The 12,663-nt window shown below is 42.0% G+C and overlaps 1 protein-coding gene across 6 annotated transcripts in view; it reads right to left on the bottom strand.

Annotated features, from left to right (window-relative positions):
• Arid1a (AT-rich interaction domain 1A) overlaps nt 1-12,663 on the bottom strand; it is an 82,292-nt gene that overhangs the window by 18,890 nt on the left and 50,739 nt on the right. For 4 of the 6 annotated variants that reach the window (XM_063235824.1, XM_063235819.1, XM_063235821.1 and 1 more), the window contains exons 5-6: nt 533-773; nt 208-300 (exon numbers count right to left, since the gene is read on the bottom strand). In XM_063235824.1, the coding sequence (XP_063091894.1) occupies nt 208-300; nt 533-773 (334 nt within the window). The remainder of the gene's footprint in view (nt 1-207; nt 301-532; nt 774-12,663) is intronic. The other 2 variants (XM_063235820.1, XM_063235822.1) reach the window with 1 other exon arrangement.

Raw genomic sequence — 12,663 nt, 5'->3', positions numbered from 1 at the left:
GTAGAGAAACAGCTGGACACTGAGAAATGAGTGACTACTGGGGAATGCATTTCAAGAGCTATAGACATAGTCAAAACCACACTTAACACTGTGCTGTTGAGGCTATCCTAAGCTTCATGGTCAAAGTTACCCAAAAGCTATTATTAGCTAAGGTACTTTAGTATCTGCTGTAGCCCTGTGCACCTATTTTAAAGCCCAGGCTCTTACCTCGATCTTGAGCAATGCTTGATTGGTTCATAGAAGGGTGCATTATGCTGTCTGACTGGCCACTGGGTGGCCGAGGTGGCATCTGGTTACCTGCTCCAGAGAAAGAAAGTAAACCATGGCTAAGCCTTAGATTTCTAGCTAGGAGATGACTTAAAGCTGAAATGGCTCCTAGAGAGACCACACACCTCCCAGGTACACAGCAGTATTCAGTCAAGGGCTATCTTTCTACAAATGCTAAAGCGAAACTATACAGACACAAACAAGGGCTCCTTATCTCTGGGACCAGTCACCTTCCCTCTTCCCAAAGACCAGCACTGGTGGATACCTGGCACTGCAGCAGGCGAAAGTGGTCCTGAGCGAGACTGAGCAACACTGGCAGGAGAGCCAACAGGGGACGGGGAGGGGCCTCGAATGCCAGGCAGGTGAGGGGAAGTATGAGGAGAGAAAGGAGACTGAGCTGGATTACTCTGCTCTCCTTGGCTGCTGGAAATCCCTGATGTGCTCACTCCAGGACTCAGAGCTCCTTCTGTTCCCATGGGGAGATCGTCTATTGAACCAGACAGATCCTGAAAAATCACATACAAGAACAAAGATTAGTAATATATGGCAGAAAGATCGTTAGTTGTTTTTGTTCTTCTGAGACAAGGTCTTGCTATGTAGTTCAGGTTGGCCTTGAATTTGCAGCCATCTTCTGGCCTTAGTCTCCCACATGCAGGGGCTACAGGCATGTGCTACCAAGTCTAACTCCACCTCAAGACTCTTCTTTAACAACCTTACTACAAGCTTCAAATTTTCCTTAAATGACCAAGGGCAATACACTATGTATGTCATCATTAGTCATGATATTATAGTTTATACATAGCAAATTTTGTTAAGCATCAGGTATAAAATGTATTAATTTTTTTTTTTTTTTTGAGACAGGTTCTCGATATGTAGTCTTGGCTGGCTTTGAACTCACTATGGTTGGCTTCAAACTCATGGTGATCCTTCTGCCTCAGTTTTCTTAGTGTTGGGATTATAGGTGTGCATCACTATTCCTGCTAAATATTTCAGACATTGTCAGTTGTACAGCCTTTGTCAAAACTATACAATTCTGCCACTGTATTATAAAAGTGACTACAAATAAACACTGAAAATCACTGCAGCTGAGTGCCAATACAAGTTTACAAATAAAAACAGCAGAACCACAAGTTATAATTGCCCCTCAGATCTAGTACTTTCGTTTATTTTCTGCTTATAACTTCTCTAGTCTTAAGAGAGTAGCTATCCCAATGAACATTAGTTCTTTTCCAGTGGAGAAACTTCAAAATATTTCCAGGATAGCACCAAGAGCTACAAAAGAATGCTAACAAATCAGGCACAGTGGTCCATGCATGCAATGCCAGCACTAAGGAGGCTGAGGCAGGACCAGGCAGAACATAGCTAGCCTGGACTACATAGTGAGTGTAAACCTTCTTAGCAAAACACTGCGAAAAGAAAAGAAAGAAAAGAGAGACAGATGGGAAAAAAAGGAAAGGAGGGAAGCGAGAGAAAAAAACAGGAGAGATAGTTAATTAACAAGATTGGGCAACATTTACAGGTTGCTGCTTCCTCAGATTAGTATACTCTCATGCACCAAGGACCCCATCCCTTCAAGTTACTATACAGTACTTTGCAACATAAGGGGTAGGAGGTGACAATGGGATACAACTGCATGGGAAAGAATTTCCTAATAGCTAAGAAAGTTTGGGACTATATTTGGTAACACCTGGTGTATTAGAGATGAACAAATGTTTGCCAACTGAACAAATTCAGATTTCCCCCCAGCTTTCAGTTTTTCAATGAGAAGCTGGTATTTGAGAGCTTTGCTTGTCTTGAATTAATCAGTAGAGAGTTCACTTTGGGTCAATAAACTCCAAGATTAGCAATCAAGAGTTCAGTATGAAAAATATTCATCCTAGGAAATATACTCCAAATCCCATCACATGTTTATAGTCTAGCAAAACCACTCCATAGCTAGTGGGAACTAGCTATACACTGAAGAATGGATGAACACCTTGATATGTTAATAGCTAAGAGACACATCCAAAAGAGATCCAAGCTGGCCTGATTTGAGTCTCTTCCAAATCACGTCAGTTGAGCTCATCTAAAAAAAGATCAGTTGAAAGTGAGTTTGACAATAATACTGGAGGTTAGAGGACCCCCTTAAGACACTCTCTCTTTCAAGTTTCCAAGGTGGTCAGATTTTCCATGAACCACTTGGCTGTTTAACATGGGTGGGATCATTTCTTTGGAGTTCTATGGGAATAAAGCTTGCTTTCAAGGCAAGGTAGGAGGCAGGTGCATTTGTATCTTTATCCAGCTCTCCATGTTAGCTGACAAGTCAGAAAATGCTAGCATTATTGCCACTAAGTGGTAGAACTGGTATATCATAATGTAGTTTTAAATTGCAATTAGGATAACTTCTAATGCAGAGAACTCAAGAGGCCAACTCAAGAAGCCAAGAGACCTCTTCCCTCTGAAAGGACTAAAGCACACTGAATTAAAAAGAGCTGGGGGGGGGGGGTCCATTTCACTGGAGAGGGATTCTATATTTTCATTCTCTCTCTCTTTCACTTGTACTGAGGATTAAACTCAGGACCTTTACACTCAGCTAGATCCCATCTCTTTTTTCATTTTTTGAGGTAGGGTTTCACTAAATCACTAAATTGCCCAGGCTGGAGTTAAACTTGTATATATCCTGTCTCAGCTTCTCAAGTGTGCTGGGATTACAGATGTGCAACTCTGTGTCTAGCTTCTACTCAACTCTTTCTTCCCTCTTTTTCTCCCTAACTCCCTCCCACCTTTTCTCTTCTGTCTTTTTGGAAACAGGGTTTCACTATGCAGTTCAGGAAGGCCTTCCACTCATTTGTAGCTTAGGCCGGTCTTGAATTTGCAGCGATCCTCTTGTCTCAGCCTCTGGAGTGCTGGGATTATAGGTGTGTACCACCACTTCCAGCCTCTATTCTGAAGGCTAAATTATACCAAGGATACCTGGCTTCAGAGCCAAAGAGCAAAATGCCGAGAAGCCAGCTGCATAGGGCAGAAACAGCCTCTAATGCACTTTATAGACCCCACAGTCTGCCTTGCCTTTCATGCCTTCCTTCTCATAGTCTCTGTTCCTTCCTAAGATGCCAGCTTCTACTAGTAAGATCTATTTGCTTACAGAAAAAAGAAATCAGTGTATTCTCAAACAAAATGAGTCAAGTGTCCATCCGTAAGACAAGAACCTGGCTGCCTTGTGGTTCTGAATGTTGTTTTGAGTATTTCTGTCTTTATAATGCAAAATATAAATAATCTTAGTAAAAACATTTTAGGAAAAGTGAACAAACAACATTTCGATTATTTAATCAAAGTCAAAATTCCCTTTCTTCTTTTGCTGACCTCAATAGAGGAATCTTTTTTTAATTTACTGTATATCTTCAGAGACCTACTGAGGAACTGAGAAAGCAGACAGATCAAAAACAGAACACAGAACACCAAAACCCACCAACCACTGCTTAGAGTCAGAGCAAGAACTGAGGAGACTGCTTTAACTATACTTTTGAAGTGGGCTCTGGATGTAGCTCAGTAGAGAAGTACTTCCCTAGCATGTGTGAGGCCCTGAGTTTGATCCTCGTATGGCAAAAAGGGGGGGGGGGTCATTTTGCTGGGCATAGTGGTACACTCATACAACTCCAGGTACTTGAGAGGCTAAAGCGGCAGGATTATCAAGGTGGTAGAGGACTCCTGGGCTCAATCCTCAGTACCAAAGGATAGAAAAAAACAGGGATCACCACAGATATATAAAGCAAATGCTAGTACGGCTGAGGGAACACAGGAGCCAAAACGAAATAACCACACACACACACACACACACACACACACACACAGCCTCCTTGCAGTTAATAGGGGTGAGGTAACAGGACTCTTACACGTCTGCAAATGACAAAGAGGTGCCTTTCTTTTTTTTTTTTTGGTCTTTTTTTCTGTACCAAGGATCGAACTCATGACTACCTGCTTGAGAGGCAGGCGCTTATGCTGCTGAGCTAAATCCCCAGCCCCAAGAGGACCTTTCTTGACAGAGGTCTTCTGAAGAGAGTGATCAGTTTTCAGTAAAGTGCCCTGATATCCTTGAAAAAGTGCTAAATAAACAATCAACAATACCCTAAGTGGGCTGGGATGTTAGGAACAGAATAATATTAGGGAAGGAAGCAGCATTAACCTTATCTTTTTTGATTTGATTGAGGCCAGTCTCTTACACTGTTACATTTTTATCAGATGGCAACTGGTCTGAAATAATTTAAGAACCAGAATGTTAGCACAGAAAACAGAAAATATAACAATAGCTATGATCTGACCAATTACCATGTCAAAAACACTTTGTGAAGTTATTTAATTTTCTAAAATTTTTGGTTGTAAGTATTACTACCACCATCTTGAAGATGAGGAAGAGGCTCAGAGAGACTAAGTTACAGCCCATGCAAAACAGAAGTAAGAGGCAGTCTGAACCCAAGCCTGCTTGGTCTCAAAGAACTAGGTTCATTCATACTCTTTCTGCCTTCATTATGCCCTTTTGATACTACACAAATTGAGAGGGAAAGCACCACATCATCCTTGAGCTATGAGACCAAGGTCTAGTTTTGTTTGTTTGCTTCTTAAGACAGAGTCTCACTATGTAGTTCAGGCTGAGCTTGAACTCACTGTTTGTAGCCCAGGCTGTTCTTAAGCTCATGGCTATCTTCCGGCCTCATAGCTTCCCTAGTACAGGGATTACAAAGCCCAGTTCTGACTATTACTTAGTTGTGACCTTGGGCTAGCTGGCAACAAGCTGGGCTTCACTTTTCTCACTGATAAAATGAGATGGCTATACAAATCTGTGACATTCCTGGGGCATGTGCATTAAGTGCACTGGCATCATATGGCTAGGGCCAAATGACCAGCAGCACTGCTTTGGAGTATAAAGATATGACATACAAGTAGTAAAAAAATAAGGCATTCTGATCAGTTTTGGGTGCTAATCACCATAAATATTTTCATTGGAGAATGAGAGGGATTGGTAACGGGAGAAGGCTCCAAAAAGTCTCACCCCCCCTCACTACACAAGCAGACACTGCTCTGAACTCTATGTCCTTCTATTGCACAGACACACCTCTGTTTTCTATCCTAAAAAAGCCAGTTTTTCAGGTCTTTTGTTCCACAGAAAGCCGGATGTCTGGTTGTTGAGTCAGACCTCAATGTGCCTAACAAGTTCAGTTTTCTACAACATAGTTATAAAGAACAAGATCAGTCCAACTCCCTATTCTCCCTGGTAGGGGCTGTTTTTGGCATTGCAGAACTTTTATAAAGTTTTCAGCTTTCCCAAAAGGGTCCACTCAACAGGTTTCTTCTGAGGTCATTGCCAAAAGAATTACAGCAATGTCCCTTTAGTGGAAAGTTCTCTTTTCCTGGGCAAAAAGTGCTCCAAATACAATCCTGCTCTCCTCCAAGTATAATCCTGCTGAGAGATGGGAGGTGGGGATCAGCCCACTCAGTGCCCTGCCAGTTCCAAGGAAGCAGCAGGGCCAGGAGAATTTCCTCACGTGTTTCCAACGTGTTTCACGCATTTTACTGCTCATCTACCATGCAGATCAAAAGCACTGGAGCAGGTCCAACTATTTCAGAGAATCTCACACTCCAGGCTGGCTACAGCCCCGAAAGCCTTCATTTCTTCACTTGAAATACTGCCCAATGTTATTTTGGGATGTGACCTGCTAGAAGAAGCCCATAGGGACTCCATGACGATGACTGTTCCAGCTGTGATTGGTTGCGGAGCCCCAGTGGGTGCCAGCATGGGTTTGTCAGGCTTTGCTGACAAACAGAACTCAGCAGCTAACACCTTCTCTTCACACCACAACAAAACCGTGCCTGGAATTACACAGTCCATACTTCATTTGGAGTTGGGGGAGGGTATGTGCTGGTGCTGTTAGATTCACAAGCTCTAACATGAACTAGCTGGATGGTGAAGCGTATTTTAAAGCAGGAAAATACTAGATCAGGGTTAGAGAAAGGGGTTTAAATGATCTCCCAATAAAAGCCACAGAGGATGACAGTTCATTCTGATGAGCAAATTAAATACTGTTAATAGGCAAGTCTAAATACCAGGATCATGGTAAGCTCCTAAGTTTTCTCATATACTTGGATGATTCCTTAAAGAACTTGATGGAATTCTTGCATCCACTTAGTTGCGAAGAGCTCTTCCCTAGTTCAGTTGATTATTGCCAAGTAAATCACTCAAAGTAAATCTCACACTATTTATAGTATGTGTGTGTGGTACTAACCTTACAACTCAGCCATACCTGTTTAAATGAAAACCTTTAAATGAAAAACCAAAACACATAACCTGAAATTATCTAATCTTATGCTACCAATATGCCAGGTCTCCTCTACCTCAGCCCAATCTCCCAGATCCTGAGACGCGTAAGGCAGATGCCATGCTGGAGATTGGGAGGAAATCCTAGAGAATATGAAAGAACCAGGGAAACACAACCCTTGAAAATAGAGAACAATAACAATAGCTTCAACAAATCCCAGGGAAAAACGACCAAGATACTTACTTAAGGCAAGTTGGTTTTGGAGATAGTACTCCATATTGGTTATTGGTAGGGATTGGTATGGATCCATAGTTAGAAATCCCCTGCAAAGCTGGTCCAAGGAGTGGTCTCCCTCTAAAAGATAAACCGCTATCTATGCCTAGAGAGCAGGCTAGCTGGTGCTGGTGAAATGCCAAGAACAAATCAAAACATAGAATAGTCTGCCTCTTGCTATCGTAGTATTGCAGGTTAGGGGATAAGCAGGTGTTAAGGAAGAGGGGAAAAAAAAAGTCTGAAGAGATTAGCACCATTCTTTTAATTTAGGACCAAGCACTATCTCCTACCCACCCAACACACTTGAAACAGCACAAATTGTTCCAGCAAAGGCTGAGAGAACTCTATTTGCTACTGGTCCCACCACATTTCCAAAAACTTGGTTTGTATCCTAGAAACCACCACATAGGATGAGACCCCCTACCAAACTCCCTCTTCACTTTTTCTACAATGGACTATTGTTCTGGGGATAATGGTTCATTCTTCCTGGTACCTTCTGGCTGCCTGGTGGGGAATACACAGCAGAGAAAGGTCAAACACTTTTTGTTTCCAGAATGGTATCAGGGACTCACTTCAAGAGGAAATCCCCTATATATGTCAGAATTCATAAAGCAAGCTCTGGGAGACCAGGCCTCCAAATTCAAAGGAAGCTGGAAAGAAGCTAATAAAATGAGTTTTTTTATATCACCTTTTTGTAAGGAAGTAGAATTGACATGAATATGTGACTATCATGTGTCTAACTGTAAGGTAAGGGCTTGACTCACATTTAATTTTCACAATTATCTTCTAATGTAGCTATCGCCCCTCCCCCGTTTTAACAAAGAAGCAGGTTCAGAAGTTAAATGACTTGCCCAAGGACAAAGAGCTATTAAACATAAGAAATGGAATTCCAACTGTATTACTCTGTACTCATTCCAGAAGGCAGAACTCTGACACTATCAACGGCTGGACTCCATGCTTCAACTGAAAGCAATCTGTCTTCAGATGTGCTGGGTAACCAGCCATGTGCCTTTGAACAGACTAATCTTACTACATCTCGCTTCACTCCTTTCCTGAAGGAAAGACTAAAAAAGTGCTACTCTACAATACTGTGTTTCCTCCCTTCTAACCATTTTTCTAACTTCTTTTTTATTTTTTATTTTTTTGGTGCCGGGGATCAAACTCATGACCTCGCACTTGCCAGGCAGGCGCTTAAACCACTGAGCTAAATCCCCAGCCCCTCTTCCATGGTTTATTTAAGAAACCCTTTCACCTGTCATCCTTTTAACTTATACTTTATTTATGCTAAAGGATTTTGGAGGGTTTTGTCTTGTAGACTGAACCTAAGTCCATCACAGTGAGGTATACTCCTAGCCATCCTTTCTTTTTTTTAAGTTTTGATTTTGTCTCATTAAGTTGCCAAACTGCCCAAGTTGGGCAAGCCTCCTGCTTCACCACCCCAGAGTACTAGGCTTATAGGTGTGCCATTATGCCTGTGTGTAAGCACCCCACCACAGATGCCCTGGATTTTCAGAATGGCATTTGTGTAAGGAAAGGATGACTTGGAATCTAAGGAAACAAAGTTAACTGCTATGAAGGTGAGAATCTGGTCTCTGCTAGGGATTCAAATTGAGTGTGTTCCCATCCTAATGATCAAGTACAAGGGCGTGGCTCAAGATATTTCTGGGTTTCAACCCCTCACACTTTCTTATCTAGCAATTCAAAGACACTTCCAAACTTCATGACAATTGGGCCTTGTTTAAGGACACCATTTTATGAGGTACAAAATGGGAAGGTTCCTTTCTGGAGATAGAAGACAAGCAACTTTCAATCCCCAAGCCACAGACATGCTCCAAGAACAGGTCAACTGTTCTTCTTTAACACAATTCAGGTTGGCTGATTTCCCAGCCATCAAGAACAGAACTGGATGGAACCAGTGGCTAAACTAAATGTACAAGTATAACTAAAATATTTTTTTAGCCATGGGAACTTCAAATATGAAGACAAAGTCAGATACAGTGGCATTAGGGAGGCTGAGGCAGGATTGTTTGAGATCAGGAGTCTGCAGCCAGCCTAGGCAACACAGTGAGACCTTGTCTTGAAATACACATGCACACAAGATGAAAACAGTTAGGAAGGGGTAGTGGAGAAATCAGAAACCTTCACACTCTTACTAAAAATCTACCAGTCATTCTGTTAAAACATCTGCTTTAAACAGAGCCACAGGATAAATTACCTGCCCCTCCCACACCCTTATTCCAGAGGCAGGGTCTGTAGTTCCTTCGAAGTTGTATACTCAGGGTTATAGGACTGATGGCCTTGTGCTCTCTTTGCCCTTTCTGCCAGCAGCCTACAGGTCCAGGGCAGGATCAGACTATTAGTGACCAAAAAATGAAAGTTAAAAAGAAAACAGGATGCTTGCTGGGTACAGTAGTACATGCCCATAACTCAGGTTTGTGGAAGGCTAACTAAGGCAGGAGGATTGAAATTTGAAAGCTACTTAGTGAGTTAAGTAAAATTTTAAATAATGGTTGGTAAGTAGGCATGGTGGCACAGCCTGTAATCATAGCAATCTGGAAGAATGAAGCTGGAGGACCTCAATTTTAAGTCCAGCCTGACCAACTTAAAACCTAATCTCAAACAAAAAGGGATCGAGATGTACCTCAGTGCAAAGGCTCTGGATCCTCAGTACTGGAGAGAAAAAGGAAGAGATACTGGGGATGTAATTTTGGAAGTTCACTAGCATGTGAGAAGCTGTGTGGTTCAGTCCCCAGAATTTTTTTTAAGACAGCATAATAAGGGGCTGGGGATTTAGCTCAGTGGCATAAGCGCCTGCCTTGCAAGTAGGCAGTCGTGAGTTTGATCCCTGGTACTGATAAAAACGAAAAAGACAAAAAAAGAAAAGACAGCATAATAAATACATGTTGTTTAATGAATAATCTCAAAAGCATACTCTTTTAAATTCAATCTCTATCAATCTTCTCTTTCATTTCCATTCCCCTCCTTCGATAGTTTCTGAACTCCAAGATTTCCACACAGGGAGAGGGGCTCCGTGCAGCTCCTGTTAAAGAGAACTGACTCTCTCACCTAAAAACTAGAGAATAATCCTGAATGAGCCTTGGCAACCTGAATGTTGCTAAAACTGCAGCAGAACAGAGAAGCAATGTTTGGGAAAAAAGGTTGTGGGGAGGTAGGGCTATGTCAATGAAGAAATTTAAATCTAATTGCAAAAAGACCCAAGAACCTGCTGTTCTAACCCACTTCAGCAAAATCTCTTGAGGTAGGTCTCATTCTCTGAGTGGAGGCCAAGCATGTTCCTGGGTGAGAAAGGAAAAGAAGAAACGATTCTGGGCTGCTTACATTCCTGCAGTGGGAGCCCTGCAAACAGCAGCTTGGCCACTGCAGCAGCCATTGATTTTTCAGGGGTCGATATTCTGCTCCCACAGATCTGCTCAGTTGGAGGTTTAATCACATTGAGTGTTTCTGCTCAACATCTCCCCTATATGCCTTCCCAACCAATAAACAAACACCCAACGTATGAGAGTTGGTTATGAGATGAGATGGTGCTCCCCACAGCTGTCCCTACCCTCAGAGAAATTTTAGGCACCAGCTTGCATGGAGTAAATACAGAAAAGGAGCCAAAGCTATGTAGTATAGTTCACAAGAAGCTGCAACCACAGAATCAGAGAATCTAATTCACTGTCCAACATATCTCTGAACAGACCAATGTAAACATTGGGAGGACTTTACATGAAAAATTCAGGCTCCCAAGTTCCTTAAAAAAATAAATAAAAGATGGCCAGGCGTGATGGTGCACATCTGTAATCCCAGCATTTGGGAGGCTGAGATAGGAGGATCAACAAGGACAGCCTAGGCTGCATTGTAAGTTCAAGGTCCATTTGTACTACATAGTGAGACCCTGTCTCAAAATGCAACAAGGTGATGACCCTGAAACTCCCATGGGGCACTAATTGGTTGAAACCCTACTCCACTTTATCAGCCTCCATGAGGCCTGTACACCAATTACTTGACCAGCATCCTCCATACATAAACCTGCCTCTCACAGTATTTACAGTTGGACCAGAAAAAAATGTTTTATCCAGCCAGTACCACTTCTTGGTCCCAGAAGGTAAAGCACTTGCCTAGTATGTATAAGGCCCAGGGTTTGATTCGAACTTCCACACCCCAAAAAGCAGTACTGAGTATTTTGAGGGTCACTAGTTAACAGAGTCAAATTGGGGAATAAAAAAAAAAAAAAAAAAAAAAAGAATCTGGGTCAGAGCTGGGCCTGAGTTAGAGCAGTGTGTATTTATGGAATAGGGCTGTTCTAATCCCAGCAGGAGACAAAAGCATTATAAAGCTATGAAAAGGCAAGAAGTCAAGAACCCCTACTTTTCTCAAAGTCAAACATCCCCTATTAGAAAGGGCAACACAGGGCCTGATCCATGATAAAGATCATCAGCTATAATCCTAGACCTTGAACAAGGTGGGTAGAAAAAGGGGAGCAAGCGTAAAGATCAGAGAAAAGCAAGCAGAGCTCTGCATATTACAAATGTAACAGGGAAGGGATGTTGCCTCAGGCTTCTGTTTGCTTTTGTTGTTGTTGTTGTCTTTTTCCTTTTTATCGGTACCAGGGATCGAACTCATGACTGCCTGCTTGCAAGGCAGGCACTTATGCCGCTGAGCTAAATCCCCAGCCCCTGCCTTAGGCTTCTGTATCATCAGGTTTCCCTCTCTATGGCAAACCTGGCTGCCCTCTGTTCACAAACTGCATCAGGTGACAAATACTGCTATGGCCATCTTTCCCAAACAAACACAAATGCAGCCATCTTTTTCAAAATCATAAAACAGATTAAGTTCGTAAAACAAGGTGTTACTGTAGATCCAGCCATGGTAGTGCAAGCCTATAATCCCAACAATTCAGGAGACTAATGCAAGACTGCGAGTTCAAAACCAATTTGAGCCATAAGACATGGGGGGAGATCTAAACATTCTTGATAATGCTTACTCTGAACACTGATCTCCTTTATTTGAAACGTGGGTTCTTTTTACCTTCCCCAAAAAGTCAGGAAAGTATCTTCACTCATCTCAGCAAAAATATTCAGTATTCAAAAAAAAAAAAAAAAAATCAGTATTCCTCTTATATCAAAGATGGACTTATGACAGGTTCGCTGCTTCTCACACTTGAGACTTATTTCCCACTTGCAGCAAGGCAGTTTCTTAGCTTGGTTGAAGTTATGTGAAATGGAAAGGAAACTAACAACTAACAACTAACAGAGATAAGCTCTGTTGCGTGGCTATCAGAGATTATGTCACAATGCTAGCCAATTCCATGCTGACACCAGGTGGGGAAGATGGGACAGGTTCATGCCCAGAAATGGATGACGATTGCCCAAGCTTGGGGTCCCCAATATTAATAGCATTGAACACATACAATTTCATTATGCTTTGAGGTAGGCTACCAAGTATCTTAGAAACACGAGAAAAAGAAAACAGAACTAATTCTTTTTCGTACTTGATATATCAGTTTTGTTAACAAAGTTCCATATATACATATTTGGACCATATCCTGCAACCAAATTTGATGGAACAGATTCTCAGCCTGGCTTAGGGGGCTGTAGTGATTTTTCCAAAGACAGTACTTCTTTTTTTTTTCTTTTTTGAGACAGGGTCTCACTATGCAGTTTAGGCTGACCTTGGGTTTACTCTGTAGCTCAGCCTAGTATCAAACTTGCAATGATCTTCCTGTCTTAGCCTTCTGAGTGCTGGGTTTACAGGAGTGCACCACCATGCCTGGATAAAGACAGCACTTTCAGGTATACTTGGCTTTATTTATTGTTCCAAAAACCCAAGT

The sequence above is a fragment of the Cavia porcellus genome, unplaced genomic scaffold (genome assembly GCF_034190915.1).
Source record: "Cavia porcellus strain 051 isolate PalLab524CR breed Dunkin Hartley unplaced genomic scaffold, mCavPor4.1 scaffold_25, whole genome shotgun sequence".
Classification (NCBI taxonomy): domain Eukaryota; kingdom Metazoa; phylum Chordata; class Mammalia; order Rodentia; family Caviidae; genus Cavia; species Cavia porcellus.
Note: the sequence above shows the minus strand (reverse complement) of the source record. Positions and strands in the feature narration are given on the sequence as shown.